The 16,070-nt window shown below is 38.3% G+C and overlaps 3 protein-coding genes across 5 annotated transcripts in view; 2 read left to right on the top strand and 1 right to left on the bottom strand.

The window, feature by feature from the left end:
- The first annotated feature begins 4,495 nt into the window (after positions 1–4,495).
- On the top strand, positions 4,496–7,756 carry LOC122081083 (beta-amylase 3, chloroplastic-like). Its single transcript, XM_042648050.1, has 4 exons — positions 4,496–5,079; positions 5,338–5,548; positions 6,167–6,277; positions 6,524–7,756. Exons 1-4 carry the CDS (start codon positions 4,550–4,552, stop codon positions 7,310–7,312), a joined length of 1,641 nt encoding a protein of 546 aa, XP_042503984.1. The 5' UTR covers positions 4,496–4,549; the 3' UTR covers positions 7,313–7,756.
- Positions 7,757–11,694: 3,938 nt separating this feature from the next.
- Positions 11,695–14,730, top strand: LOC122081808 (beta-amylase 3, chloroplastic-like). The gene is made up of 4 exons (XM_042649114.1): positions 11,695–12,290; positions 12,508–12,718; positions 13,444–13,554; positions 13,807–14,730. Exons 1-4 carry the CDS (start codon positions 11,761–11,763, stop codon positions 14,593–14,595), a joined length of 1,641 nt encoding a protein of 546 aa, XP_042505048.1. The 5' UTR covers positions 11,695–11,760; the 3' UTR covers positions 14,596–14,730.
- Positions 14,731–14,816: 86 nt separating this feature from the next.
- Positions 14,817–16,070, bottom strand: part of LOC122081809 — a 4,679-nt gene continuing 3,425 nt past the window's right edge. For all 3 annotated transcript variants that reach the window (XR_006141227.1, XM_042649128.1, XM_042649122.1), the window contains one exon: positions 14,817–15,208. The gene's annotated coding sequence lies outside the window, so the exon portion shown is untranslated. The remainder of the gene's footprint in view (positions 15,209–16,070) is intronic.

The raw sequence follows: 16,070 nt of genomic DNA, 5'->3' as shown, positions 1-16,070 counted from the left end.
AAAAATGACCTTTATTTGAGTCATAATTATATTTATTGGGCTGCTAAAAACCATAATAGTTGGGGTGGTTTTTTTTTTTTTTTGGTAAAAAAAAAAGTTGCTCCATGGTAATGATTATAGCCTCCAAGGTAAGCCCCCATATTGCAAGCAGTGCTTTCGGGTTGAGGGTATTTTCACCACTAGGCTATCAACCTAATTGGTAACAAGTTCACATCATACCATACTCAAATGTTACTATTCATCCTAACTGGCTAGATTTATCCACTTTTAATAAAGGTTTGAATGTCACTTGGATTTGAGCAATTTAATTTACTGATCATGGTTTCAAGTATCGGTATCGTATCAGATACTTTGTATTGGTATTGGTTGAGACTGATACCAATACCTGATCGATCCAGATCAGTTTATCCGTATCATTTCAGGGGTAGAACAGCAAAAAATGAATTTTTTTTTTTTGAATAAAGTAAGGCAAAAGTGACCAATACGCACCAATCCAATCAGATTAACGCAAAATTGACCAATACGCACCAATCCAATCCAATCTGAATCAGTATTGATGATTTATATAGTGGGGTATATGCATTCAGCTAAGATGGGTTACCAAATTTGACATCTGACCAGCCTTGATTCTTCCTCATCTAGCCTACGGTCAAAATTCAACACTTTCCTCATTTGTACATGTAAAATAGCTAACAAAACCTAAGTCATTGGTGCTAATTTTTCTTTTTCTTAATTATAATAATCAAATTATAAAATTTGAGTACCAAGTAAGCTGTCATATATAAGATTTTTTAACCTAAGAGAAATAATCCTAATATATTAACAAGAGATAAGGTTCTCAATATGGTCCAAAATCTTCCATATAGGTTCCACGCACATTCAAATTTTGTGAATATGTTATCAACAACATTTACCACATGACATAATAGAACTTTGATAAATTTAATGAACATCTTGATTCTTCGATGAAGTTGAAAACGTATTAAGACAGTAAAAAATACAAGAGAAAAAATCCAAATTCATTAAGGGATACAAGGTTGAATTGGACCACAAAATTTGACATAGTGATTAGAACAAAATACCTAAACTTGACCAGATTCTCAAATGAGCTTTTTGGACGTGCCACGTGTTCAATTCCTCAGTTGAACAAGTTGCTCCTTAATCTACTTTTCAACTGTTAGACAATATGAGGCCTCCAAGAAAGCTGGTGTGGGTATCAAATAGGGGGTGTATAAACTAAGGAATAGGATAACAGCAAAGTTTACATGAAAAGAAAGCGCGTCACTTAGTTTTCTTGCACTCATTTGTTTGAGTCTTCTGTGAGAGAGACATAGACAGAGAGGGGGAAAGAGAGGACCATAGAAGAGATAAGGTCTCAGCTTCCTCCACAAAAAAAATGTTTTGGTAAGCATTAAGCTACTTAACCAACAAGTGGGCCCAAGAAATCTTGGAAGAAAATACACCAAAATCATTGATATTGAGCACTTGCACTCATGAGATTCTGTATTATCTTAGAAAGGTTATAGTGACTCTTCATTCCTCTCATTTCAAGCCTGCAGTACTCATGTCCTTACGCCAGCTACCGACAAACTACTTCAGTTAGATGTTGACATTTTCACTCTCCGTAACCGTTAGTTTTTAAGGATGAATTCTACCCTAGTCCCTAAATCAACACTAAAATTACCATTTCGTGCATACTTAATATCCAAATGGTATGTAATATTGTAATAGTTAAACCAAAATCCGGGTTATCTAAGAACTATGGTAGAGTGATTTATGAATGTCTTTGTGGTGGAATTGATTTTAGCAAGGATAATCATATCAGATCAGATCAGCTAAGCCATGAACAAGTCCAATCTTATTCATGAGATAGCTTGAAAGCAATAAAACAGTAACTGTTTAACAGTTCATTAATGCTCCAGCATCCAAGCCCATATTCTTCTCTCATTGGTCAAGATTTCTAAGCATTGTCAAGCTCAGTACTGCTGTAATTGACTGACTGGACCGCTTGCACCGGAGATGATCATGTCGGTCCATGTTAGCAAAAGAGTGTATGATGATAAACCAATAGGACGGTTAAGAGATGTTGAAATGTTCGAGAAGGAAGAAAACAAAGGAAGCATGGAAGTAATTTCAACCACATACTCTTCCCTACCTTGAAAGAGCCTTTCTTTCTTATCCCAAGTCAACCAAAACCAAAGAAAAATTGGAATTTATTTTATTTATTAAGATTTTCTCATCCACACCTTGAACAATATAAACCAAATACAATTAACTAGTGGGGTTTCCCAAACCTTTGTTTCCTACTTGAATGATATTGTTGGAGACTTGAGGTTGATGCTTTTTTAAATTACCCTCATAAATATCAGCATTACATGATTGACAAAAAAATTAGGGTAATTAATCTTGCTCTAACAGCTACTACAACAAGTCTCTAGCTTGTTCCTGACAAAGATAATTGTAGATTATTATAGAATTCTTTTACCAATTCTGTTTCCCTTGTCACGATATAATCTGTTAAGTTTGTCTCGAATTCTTGACCCGTTTTAAAGATTGATCTGCTCGAATTGAAAGTTTTTTGAGTTCTGTGATGGAACGCCCCCGTAGTATGGTTCGATCGGTTGACTGTGACCCGATGGGTTAACCGGCAACTTGGAGTATATAATGTATTATAGTCTTGTTGAAAAAGTCAATTGCATTTTGAGAGTTTTTCGAGTTAGGGTTTCAGGGCAAGTTTTCTTACCATTGCTTGGGTGTAATCTCTTTTCTGCCTAATGAAACATTTTCTTCTTCACCTGAGAACGTAACACACCACATCGGTGTGTGAACCTTGTTAAATCTTTGTGTGTTGTGAGGATCTGGTTTTGTTTATTCTCGTATTTCTTGGTGTTTTCTCTAACATGATCATAGAGAATAAACTACCAGTAAATGAAAACTACTGGAAAGTTACAGTTTAACAACCATTAATAACTGCAAAAGGGTCATTATCCATTAAAGAGTTTCTTAATTCCTTCAATCTCCAAGAATATCTTTTGTAGTATTAAAAATGATAATAATGAAAAGAAGGAAAAGAATCAAAAAGATATTTTTTTCTAAGGTTCTTTTTTCAGTTCTTCAACATATGACCAATCTAAGGTTCAGCTTACTGAAAACAGTCTTCTAAGATGAGCTTTGACAAGGATGGGAGCAACTGTGATTACAATGCCACAGCTGGAAAATCAAGTTAGAATCTTTATTCACTTACATAATATCTCATTTTGAATCATACTTATCAGAAAGCCATCAGCTAGGATATTTGCTGATAAACATGTTAGCAATTACAAGGCAGTGTCTCGTAAAGTAGCATCGTCACCAACACCAATTGGTTTTAGTGTAATGATAAGTTGTTAAGCACTTAAACTTTGGACCAACAGAGGAAGAACGCAACACATGAAAAGCTAGCTACCACCATTACTATTGCATGCCATTACAGCTCTCTTAAATTTGGGTCAGAGGAAGAATTAAAGCTCTCTTAAATTTGGGTCAGAGGAAGAATTAAATTTTCTCTCATTAAGTTGGGTTTCATTGAAACAAGCTAAGGTTACAAAAAGTTAGTACCAAAAGGACATGATTTCCCAACTTCCATGTTTAGGCCTAAATCTGTTAAGTTTGTCTCGAATTCTTTACTTGTTTTGAAGATTGGCCCGCTCGACATATTTTGGTGGCGATCAGAATGGGAAGTTTTCTGAGATCTCAGCCCAACCCGTAGCCCAGTTCTTGAAATATATAATGCACTGTTGTCTTGTTGAGAAAGTTATTGTATTTTGGGGGATTTTTTGAGCTAGGGTTTTAGGTGAGTTTTCTAGCCATTGCTTGGGTGTAATCTTTGTTTTGCGTAATAAAATATCTTCTTCTTCGCCCGAGGACATAGCACACCACATCGATGTGTAAACATCATTAAATCTGTGTTGTGCTAATCTATGATCTATTTATTTTCGTATTTTTTGATGTTTGCTCTAACAAAATCATGTACCAACAATTACAAGAAACACTGACTGGAGACCTGCACAGGAGGGACTACCAATCAATACAAGGTTGAGTACTGTGTCAGGTAAAAAATCTCCTTATGAGAAATTGCCAGTTGCCTGACTTCACCTCCACATGTCGGACAATGATAAGTGGTTCAGTTGATGCGACACATGAGCCACCCAAACAGGAGAGAGAGAGAGAGAGAGAGAGAGATCTGATTTGTCACAATTGAAGTATAACTCTAGTACGAGTTCCATGCAGAGCAATAGTGAATAATAAAAGAGGGAAAGAACCGCGATAGAAATGTGAATTGCAGAATTTGGAAAGTTCTTGGATGACTGCTTTAGTCCACGTCAAGGTACGTGGACCAGTTTTAAATTTTTGGGTTTTTTCCATTTAGGCTGAGCCCACCAGGCCACCACCAATGGTATCTCCTCGCAAGCCTCATCCCTTCCCTCTATAAATAAACACCCAAAGTTCCTTCATACATTTGTCACACTTCTTCATTCTTATTTTCATTCCTAGTTACAACAACAAAAAAATGGCCTTAACACTTCGTTCTTCTCCTACCTTTATCAATCCAAAGGACACCAAAGGCCTCAAAACACTCGACGAATTCCATGGCTGTCTCTCTTATGTTCCATTCAAGCCGGTATGCCGTCTCCGGGCAAAGTGTTCTAGTCTCGAAGCTACTCTACCACTAGAGAAAACTTCATTTTATGAAGAGAAGGATGGTGATAAGAGGGAATGGCTTCATGGGCTCTCCGGGGGTCACAAGGCCGGTTGCAGAAAAGTACCTGTGTTTGTGATGTTGCCTCTTGATACAGTATCTTTCGGTGGCAATTTGAATAGGCCAAGAGCATTGAATGCCAGTTTGATGGCCTTGAAGAGTGCTGGAGTGGAAGGTGTGATGGTGGATGCATGGTGGGGGTTGGTGGAGAAAGATGGCCCTCTCAACTATAATTGGGCTGGTTATCTTGAGCTTGTCCAGATGGTGCAAAGGCATGGCTTAAAGCTTCAAGTTGTTATGTCCTTCCATCAGTGTGGAGGAAATGTTGGAGACTCTTGCAGGTATGCAGAATGGCCCATAACATACAATTTATTCAAGTGTATAAATATTTTCTAATAATTTCTGTTTTGTAGCTTCTGCTATTCTTGTGTGTTCATGACTTGGCTACTTTTATTAGTAACTTTGTAATATTATTATTCAAACCATTTTAGAAACTTCTTTTAAAACTCAAACAAGAGCTATTATTGGATTTTTCTCCATGGAATCTTGTTGATTTTGGATTAGTTTTTGTTTCTAGTAATCAATTATTGATCTTTCAGCATACCCCTACCTCCATGGGTGCTTGAAGAAGTCAGCAAGAACCCTGATATAGTCTACACAGATAGATCTGGCCGGAGGAATCCGGAGTATATTTCCCTGGGGTGTGATTCATTGCCTGTGCTCAATGGAAGAACACCCATCCAAGTCTACTCTGATTTCATGAGGAGCTTCAGAGACATGTTCAAAGATTATCTTGGAGGAGTTATTGTGGTAAGCAGCCTATATCTATGAAGTTTCCTTTTCTTAATTGTAATCACTTGCCAGTATATGGATAAGCACCAAAACCATGAAGAAAGGCCAAAATTTGATGACTAAGACATGAAGTGGCATTTCTTTTAATGAGGTATTAATGACAAACTAATAAATGGTTTAGTGATTCTTTTAACCCCACCAGAAGTCGGTTAGAAATAGAAGTTGGACAAAAATATTATATAATATCACAAGATGTTTCCAAAAAAATTAGCCAATTAAGGAATAAACTATGATTAATTGTTTTTAAAACGCGAGTCAGTCAAAGTTAACACATAATCTTATGTTTAATATCATTACCTGTCCAAAGAAAAAAAGAAATAAAAATTGCAGTCATTTATCAAACTATATACTAAGTGACAGATAATAACAACCATAAACCAACAATTTCCTTTCAAATTTAAAATAAAATTTTAAACTCACCCCATCGCCCTCCCCCAAAAAGACAGACACACACATGGAGAGAGCACCAAGTGGGCCATAAACATTTAAAGTTGCTTTCCTTTTCATTTCCACATATGAAGGAGTATGAAAGATACTTTGCCTGACAAAGTATATTCAAATTTGTTGCAATTGCAGGAGGTTCAAGTTGGAATGGGCCCTTGTGGGGAGCTGAGGTATCCATCTTATCCAGAAAGCAATGGGACTTGGAGATTCCCTGGAATTGGTGAATTCCAGTGCTATGACAAGGTAAACCTTTCAAACAAACCATTCTTTATGGTGAAGCAACTGAATAGTATACTTTTGGCAAGTTGATGGTAGGAAGGGCCACACATATGGTCCACACTCCATAGATAATATTGAGTCATGAAGTATCTGAGGCTGCTGATAGCCCACAGATCACCCATATGGACTATTCAATTAGATAGATCAATGAATTCAAAGTGTCTTGATTTTGTATATCCTTTCTAAGCAAGTTTTTGCACTCTGGAACAGTACATGAGAGCTTCCCTGGAAGCATCTGCTGAAGCAATTGGAAAGGGAGATTGGGGTAAAGGTGGACCCCATGATGCAGGCCACTACAACCAGTTCCCAGAGGACACAGGATTCTTCAGAAGAGAAGGAACATGGAACACGGAGTACGGCCAGTTCTTCTTAGAATGGTACTCTGGAAAGTTACTAGAACACGGTGATAAGCTTCTAGCTTCTGCTGAAGGGATATTTCAAGGAACTGGAGCTAAGCTATCTGGAAAGGTTGCCGGGATCCATTGGCATTATGGGTCTAGGTCCCACGCAGCTGAATTAACAGCCGGGTACTACAACACCAGGCACAGAGATGGCTACCTTCCAATAGCACAAATGATGGTGAAACGAGGTGTAGTACTGAACTTCACGTGCATGGAGATGCGAGATGGAGAACAACCGGCAAATGCAAACTGCTCCCCTGAAGGACTAGTCCGCCAAGTGAAGATGGCAACTAAGACCATGTGTACTGAGCTTGCCGGTGAAAATGCATTGGAGAGGTATGATGATAGAGCTTTTGCACAGGTCTTGGGAACGAGTCAGTCAGATTCAGGCAATGGTTTGAGTGCATTCACATATCTAAGGATGAACAAGTGGTTGTTTGAAGGAGACAATTGGAGGAATTTAGTGAATTTTGTGAAGAACATGTCAGAAGGTGGCAGAGATGCCAGGCTCTCAGAGCAAGACACAGGCCATACCAAACTATATGTTGGCTTTCTCACTGAACAGAACATGAAGACCAAGGAAGCTGTTCCAGTGTAAAGAATAATGTATGCTAGGTCCAAAACAAAGGAATAGAGTTCATATAGAAAATAACATATACCATAATGTCAGTCTCTTTAAACCATGGAACCTTTTTAAGTTCCTTCTTCTGAGGTTTAATCTAAATGGATTCTCATAGTACCTGAATGGTAGCAACCATGATTTCGGATCTGTTCTGAAGATGTTAAGTATCTGTTCTGAGAACAAAAATGTTTAGTTATAATTCTGGTCTGGTCTATAGGGGTGTTATTTGTTCCCTATTGAAACCATTATAGGGGGAGTGTCCCTATCATGATAAGTACTTGTTGGTTAGTCTTTTTGGTAGATTACGTTATGGTGTTAGTTTCCTGTTTCTACTCTGATTGGAATTGAGTTATTATAATAAATACTGCCCTGTCCAACGATAGATCTCGATCCCGAGTCCATCATTGGCTAAGTTTAATATATCCTCTCATCTTCCTTTCTTCTTTCTCTCTGTGTTTCCTTACTTCTGATTCTGGCTATTGGTTGTTGAGACTCTCGCAGCTTATACATGTTATCAACATAATCATCCATGTGAATTTGCAGCAGATTCATTATACTCCAATGAATAAGAATACCCTTCCAAATTTCACATCAATGCCCAGAATAATATTTCAATTTACTACATTTCTGTGCCGATTCTAAAGACATTTCTCGAAACAACAAAAGTTCATACCAAATGGTCTCCTATAAGGTTTGAAATGCCTTGCTTCCAAGGCTAAGCTGCTCCTGGGGATCAGCCATCCACCAAAGAGAAGGACAGTAGGAACCTCATACATTTGACTAAATATGCCTAGGTTGAGCTCCATACTAATTCTTAAGCCTGAACATAGCTTAAAAAATCCAATACCCAATCTCATAACATACCCTGACATTCTCACCCAAATCCATTCAACAAGAACCTGCACCCTGTATCAGTGGCCACTTGCTTAGATAATCATCAAAGCTGAGGTTCTTAATCAAATCATCATTAATGTGCCAATGTAGGAATGGGTTTGAAAGGCCATAAAAATGCAGAAGATAAAAAAAAGCCAACTTATTCCTGGAACCTTTCTTTACAGAATATCTAAGCTCTAGACCATCCAACAATAAGAAGCCAAGTACAACCAAACATTTCTTTTGGTAAGTACATCTACATCCACCTAAATAGAAGAATAATGCAGAGTCCCCCAATGGTAGAAGCACAGTGAATTTTGTTTTCTGGAAGTGCCTGCAATAAGGGAAACCAAATTCTAGCACCTGTTTCAGGTTGATACTTTGTGGGAAAGAGAATTTACGCCGAAAATCATGGTGAGATAGAGGCTCATCATTACTGGCACCATAAAAATCCATAATAAAGGCTCAATGGACCCAAAAGTCACAAGAAATCTCCATCCACACTTTTCTGCTGAGGTAGAATGTATATGAACACAATTCACCGTCCAAAAACATAAAATAGTAGTCAAATCTTTTGGCTGAAATTCTACAATGGAAAATAAATCCCCCCCACCTAACCCCACTTTTTTTCTTTTTCCTTTGGGAGGTGCTGTCCTTTGTTCTTCTTGTCATTATCACTTTGCTGATCTACTTCCTTTCATTTTATTTGAAATACAATTTAGTTATCCATAAGAAAAATGGGGGAAATTTTTTGGTTCTTATCTTGAGCAAGGGAGACATAAGATTGCTGCTCCACATACTTGCATCACTGTGCACAGGTCATGTTATTGTACCAACAAACTCATAGACCAGTATTCATCATCCTCCCCAACCTGAATGGTTCAGCACATCGTAGAACATTATAATTTACAGTTCATACTAAATAGAAAGAACTTGAAAGAGTTGGATGCAAAAAGGTTCATCGACCGATTTACTATTTCGTCTAATGACAACTACAATGTTAAGTGTGGAAACGGGATCACACAAGACATTATGTTGGAGAATGTCAAGACAAAAGATCAAGCTGCAGCTCCTTTGGAGCATCTGTACATGTGTGTAGAACATGTAGTTATGCTTTGACATTGAACCCATCCAAAGCAGTAAATCATGGGTTTTCTCCAGCCACTTAAGGGCCACTCATGAATGCAATTGTAGCCCCAACAGCTGCCTGTGACCTGCACCATTCAAGTTATCCCCCCCCCCCTTCCTTCCATGCCAACTTCTGAGTGCTTTATTCAGAACCTGATACAAGAGCTTTAGCCTATGCCTTGTTAGTGAGAAATTCATACTAGAAGTTACAGAAAATTTAGTAGCATTGAAAAGAATTAATCTTTAACAGTGATTTGAGGAAATCTGTAGATATGTCAATATAAGAATAACTATAAGAAAGCCATGTGCTTGATAAAAGAAAGCACTTCTTGAATTCTGATCCCTATTCTATTTAAGCCACAACTTCAACAACAGAAGAAGACAACGAATTGATACCACTGTTCCAGATTTTTTTTTTTTTTTTAATCTTTCAGCTGTGATTCAACTTTACCTTCTGAGATACCTTATCATGACAAACCAGTTGGGCTTAGTTTGTAACCTATTTTTCAATGCCATTAATGCTCCAATGTTGTTCTGTTAATGCTAGAAAGTTTTCTCAGTTACTCCAAAACTTGAACACTAGATCTTGTTACACACCTACCATAGTCCAATTACACTTCACATTGCAACACAAATTCTAGACTACTTCAATCCCCTAGTCACTGCAAGTTAGATTATGGCCTTAACTAAGCAAGAGAGAAGATGGAGACGTGGAAGTAGAAGAAGATAAGGATAAGGGGACAAAAGGAGAGAGAAATGAGACAGTGAAATCCTCTCCATTCAAGTGTCAACACTACATTGCCATTGACTTAAAAGAATGTAAAATTACAAAGGTGCACTTACATATATTACAGTTTATTACATATGACTACTGGCTATACCCAAAATACCCTTATAACCATAATCAATCCCAACACTCCCTCCCCCTCAAGCTGGGGAGTAGATATCAAGCATCCGTAGCTTTCCCAAGAGAGATTGGAACTGTAGAACATGGATCCCTTTAGTTAACACGTTAGCAAACTGATCTCCAGTCTTCACAAAAGAAGCATAGAAATAATTTCAACTACAGGCTCTCCCTATGTGGAAAGAGCATTTCTTTCTTATCCAAAATCAACCAAAACCAAAGAAAAATTGGAGTTTATTTTATTTATTAAGATTTTCTATCCACACCTTCAAGAATAATAGACCAAATACAATTGGCAAGTGGGGTTTGCCTACCTGCACTTTTCTGGCAAGTGGGGTTTGATAGACGACACTTGTTATAATTAGTCATAACCCGTTAATCTTTTTGGATGGATCCTTGCGCACGTCCTTGCTTGGAATCTCCACATACCAGACCCTATTAAGTTGGGATAAGGTTATGGATGTTATTGTTGTTGTTGTTGTCTCCTCACCACTCTAGGAATAACCTTCCGACCTGATTAAGGCAATAAGATAACGCCCTCACCCACCAAATTCTGATTTTCCAAATTAAGTTGGGTTTCATTGCAGTCTGCTAAGATTATAAAAAAGCTAGTAACAAAAGGACATGACTTCCCTAATGCCATGTTTAGGCTCCTGAGCCATCCTCTCAAAGGTTGTACCAACAATTACAAGAAATTGACTGGAGACCTGCACATGAGGGACTACTAAAGAGTAGAAGGTTGAGTACTGCGCATAGTTAGCAAATTCGGATTCGAGAATTATTCGGGCGGAGAATTATTCGGAATAATTCGATTGATTAATTTAAGGATTCGGCCAAAAAAGCTTATTGGATTTTTTTTTTGTTTTTTATTTTTTTTTTATTTTTGGTTTTTTTTTTTAAATACTGTTTAAGTGGACCGAATAATTCGGTTTAATTCGGATTCGGTCCGAATTATTCGCATTTTATATTCACTTTTGAAAAAATCGTGAATTTTACCGAATTTTATTTTTAATTCGGATTCGGTCAGAATTTTTGATAAAATTCGGAAAAATTCGGTTCGGCCGAATAATTGGTACTACGTCATGTATAAAACTCCTTATAACAGGTTGTGGGTTGCCTGACTTCACCACATGTAGTGATAAGTGGTTGAATAGATGCCACAGGAGCCATCCAGGGCAGGTAAGACATATAGATAGGTATCTTATTTGTCACAATAAACCAGATCTAGATCCAAGCATTTCAATAGTGAATAAAAAATGGGGAGGAAAGAACCCGCGTTAAAAATGTGAATTGAAGAATGGGAAAAGTTCTTGGGTGACTACTTGAGTCCACGTAATGGTGAGTGGACTAGATTTATTTTATGCGCTTTTTGCCCTTTAGGCTGAGCCCACCACCAGTGTTGTTTCCTTCACAAGCCTCATCCCTTCCCTCTATAAATAAACACTCAACGTTCCTTCCTTCTTACATTCTCATATCTTCTTCTTTCCCACTTCATTCCTAGTTACAACAACCAAAAAAAATGGCATTAACACTGCGTTCTTCTCCTTCCTTTATCAATCCAAAGGACGCCAAGAGCCCCAAAACACTCGAAGAATTCCATGGCTGTGTTTCTTATGTCCCATTCAAGCCGGTGTGTAATCTCTGGGCAAAGTGTTCAAGTCTAGAAGTGACTCTCCCACGCGAGAAGACTTTGTTTTCTGAAGAGAAGAATGGTGACAAGAGGGAGTGGCTTCATGGACTCTCCGGGGGTCACAAGGCCGGCGGCAGAAAAGTACCTGTGTTTGTGATGTTGCCTCTTGATACAGTATCTTTCGGAGGCAACTTGAATAGGCCAAGGGCATTGAATGCCAGTTTGATGGCCTTGAAGAGTGCTGGAGTGGAAGGTGTGATGGTGGATGCCTGGTGGGGGTTGGTGGAGAAAGATGTCCCTCTCAATTATAATTGGGATGGTTATCTTGAGCTTGTCCAGATGGTGCAAAGGCATGGCTTGAAGCTTCAAGTTGTTATGTCCTTTCATCAGTGTGGAGGAAATGTTGGAGACTCCTGCAGGTATGTTCAGACTTCAGGCCATAGCCCTTTAGTTTTATGTTTTTTATTTTTTTGAAACTGTTTTGAAAAACTCAAAAAAGAGCTACTATTATTGGCTCTTTCTCCATTGAATTTTGTTGATTTTGGACAAGTCTTTGTTTCTAGTTCAACCAACCAATTCATTCTTTCAATATAGCTATTATCAATTATTGATTTTTCTTCTGTGTTGAATTTTCAGCATACCCCTGCCTCCATGGGTGCTTGAAGAAGTCAGCAAGAACCCTGATCTAGTCTACACAGACAGATCCGGCCGGAGGAATCCGGAGTATATTTCCCTGGGCTGTGATTCATTGCCTCTGCTCAAGGGAAGAACACCCATCCAAGCCTACTCTGATTTCATGAGAAGCTTCAGGGACATGTTCAAAGATTATCTAGGAGGAGTTATTGTGGTAAGTAGCCTATATCTATCCTGTTTCCTTTCCTTCCTCTTTTTTAATTGTAATGACTAAGCCAGTATATGGATAAGAACCAAAACTATAGAGAAAGGCCAAATTTTGGTAACTAAGACATGAAGTAGCAATGTTTTAAGAAATTTACTAATGACAAGCTAATGAATTGTTTAGTGATTTTTTTAACCTCCATCATAAGTTGGTGATCAGAAATAGAAGTTGGACCAAAATATTATATAATATCACAAGATGTTCAAATCATTCAGACCCTTTGAAATAATTAGACAATTAGGGAATAAAATATTATTTAATTATTTTAAAAAGGCGAGCCGGTTAAAGTTAACACATACTCCTAGGTTTAATATCAAATATTAGTCTTACCTGTACAAAGAAAATAGAAATAAAAATTGCAGTCATGTATCAAACTGTATACTAAGTGTGACAGATAACAACCATAAACCAACAGTTTCCTTTCAAATTTGAAATAAGCATTTTAAACTCCCCCCCACCACCCCCCCCACCAAAGCCCCCCACCCCACCCACCCCAAAAAAAAAAAAAAAAAAAAAAGGCTAAACCTCCTCCCCCAACCAAAAAAGACAAGACAAACACACATGGAGAGAGCACAAAGTGGGCCATTAACATTTAAATTTGCTTTCCTTTCCATTTCCACCTATGTAGGAGTAGGAAAGACAATTTGGCTAACGAAGTTTATTCAAATTTGCAGGAGATTCAAGTTGGAATGGGCCCTTGTGGAGAGCTGAGGTATCCATCTTATCCAGAAAGCAATGGGACTTGGAGATTTCCTGGAATTGGTGAATTCCAATGCTATGACAAGGTAGACCTTCCAAACAATTAAAGCTATTCTTTATAGTGAACCAACTGAAATGTATACTTTTGGCAAGTTGGTGGGCGGCTGGGCCACACATATGATCCATATTCCATAGATAATGTTGAGCCATGATGCATCTGAGGCTGCTGATAGCCCACAGATCACCAATTTAAACTCTTTCAATTAGATAGATCAATGAATTCAAAGGGTCTTGCTTTTGTATATCCTTTCTAAACAAGTTTTTGCAATCTGGAACAGTACATGAGAGCTTCCCTGAGAGCATCAGCTGAAGCAATTGGAAAGGGAGATTGGGGTAAAAGTGGACCCCATGACACAGGCCACTACAACCAGTTCCTAGAGGACACAGGATTCTTCAGAAGAGAAGGAACATGGAACACCGATTATGGCCAGTTCTTCTTAGAATGGTACTCTGGAAAGCTACTAGAACATGGTGATCAGATTCTAGCTGCTGCTGAAGGGATATTTCAAGGAACCGGCGCCAAGCTATCTGGAAAGGTTGCAGGGATCCATTGGCATTATGGGTCTAGGTCCCACGCAGCCGAACTAACAGCCGGGTACTACAACACCAGGTACAGAGATGGGTACCTTCCGATAGCAAGAACTTTTGGGAAACGAGGTGTCATACTGAACTTCACGTGCATGGAGATGCGAGATGGAGAACAACCAGCATATGCAAACTGCTCGCCTGAAGGACTAGTCCGTCAAGTAAAGATGGCGACGAAGACCACGTACACTGAGCTTGCCGGTGAAAATGCATTAGAGAGGTATGACGATAGAGCTTTTGCACAAGTCTTGACAACAAGTCAGTCAGATTCAGGCAATGGTTTGAGTGCATTCACATATCTAAGGATGAACAAGAGGTTGTTTGAAGGAGAGAACTGGAGGAATTTAGTGAATTTTGTGAAGAGCATGTCAGAAGGTGGCCGAGATGCCAGGCTCTCAGAGCAAGACACAGGCCATACCAAACTATATGTTGGCTTTCTCGATGAACAGAACATTAAGACTAAGGAAGCTGTTCCAGTATAAAGAATGATATAATTTTATGTATGAAGGTATATATTTAGAGTGTATACTAGGTCCGAGAAAAAGCAAGAGAGTTCATATAGAAAATAACATATAATGTAAGTCTCTATAAACCATGAAGCCTTATTAAGTTCCTTCTGTCTCGGTTTAATCTAATGGATTCTTGTAGTTACTGAAAGGCAGCAGACATGTTTTGGATCTGTTGTGAAGAAAAAGACATGTTATCAACACAATCATCCAATGTAAATTTGCAGCAGATTCATTGTGCTCTGATGAATAAGAATAAGTTGTACTTCATGGCCAAAATAATACTTGCTACATTTCTATGGCAGTTCTACAAACATTTCTCCCAACAACAAAAGTGCATACCAAATGATCTCCTACAAGGTGAAATTGAAATTCCTAGCTTCTAAAGCTAAGCTGCTCCTGGGGATCATCCATTCACCAAAGAGAGACAGTAGGCACCTCATTCATGCGACGAAACATGCCTAGGTAGAGCTCCCTACTAATTATTAAGCCTGAACATAGCTTCAAAAATCCAATATCCCAGCTCAACTGAAGCATCAAGTTAAATAACCTACCCTGATATTCTCACCCAAATCCATGAAGCAAGAACCTGCACCCAATATCAGTGGCCACTAGCTTAGTTAATCATCAAGTTGAGCTTTTTAGTCAAATCATCATTAAGGTGGTGCCCATGTAGGAATGAATTAAAAAAATGGGAACTTATTCCTGGAACCCGTTCCTCACAGAAAATGTTAGCTCTAAACAATCCAACAATAAGAAGCTAAGTACAACCAAAAATTTCTTATCGGTCAGTACATCTACATCCATCTAAGTTGCAGAATGATGGGCACAGTCCCCCAATTGTAGAAGCACTGTGATTTTTGTTTTCTGTAAGCACCTGCAACAAGAGAACTCAAGTGCTAGCACCTGTTTCAGGTTGACACTTTGTGGGAGAGAAAACTTAAGCCGAAAATCACGGTGAGTTGAGGCCGTCATTACTGGGACCATAAAAATCCATAAGAGGCTCAATGGACCCAAAAGCCACAAGAAATCTCCATCCAGACTTTTCTGCTGGGGCGGAAAGTAATAGGAACAAAATTCAGAGAATTTTCACCCTCCCAGAACGGCAAAAACTAGTCAAAATGCTGAAATTCTATAATGGAAAGTAAAATTTACAGTTCCAGGGAAAAGCATTTTTAGAAGAAAACATGTATCTTCCTTGTGACAGTCAGGGTTAAGTTGACATAACAATACACTCAAAATTCGAGACACTACCCAGAGAAGGAACAAATATTATGATACAACTCAGGGGAAAAAGCTCTCATAGTCAGCCATATATAATTGGCTATTCATGGTTTCCAACAATACTTGAACATCTTATATATCAACCACAGATAGTCATATACAATAGTAAAACTGGGCTCAACTGATCCCAAAAGGAGTTGCAAGCAGCATCAACATTATTTTTCCCC

This window comes from Macadamia integrifolia, chromosome 6 (genome assembly GCF_013358625.1).
Source record: "Macadamia integrifolia cultivar HAES 741 chromosome 6, SCU_Mint_v3, whole genome shotgun sequence".
Lineage (NCBI taxonomy): Eukaryota > Viridiplantae > Streptophyta > Magnoliopsida > Proteales > Proteaceae > Macadamia > Macadamia integrifolia.
Note: the sequence above shows the minus strand (reverse complement) of the source record. Positions and strands in the feature narration are given on the sequence as shown.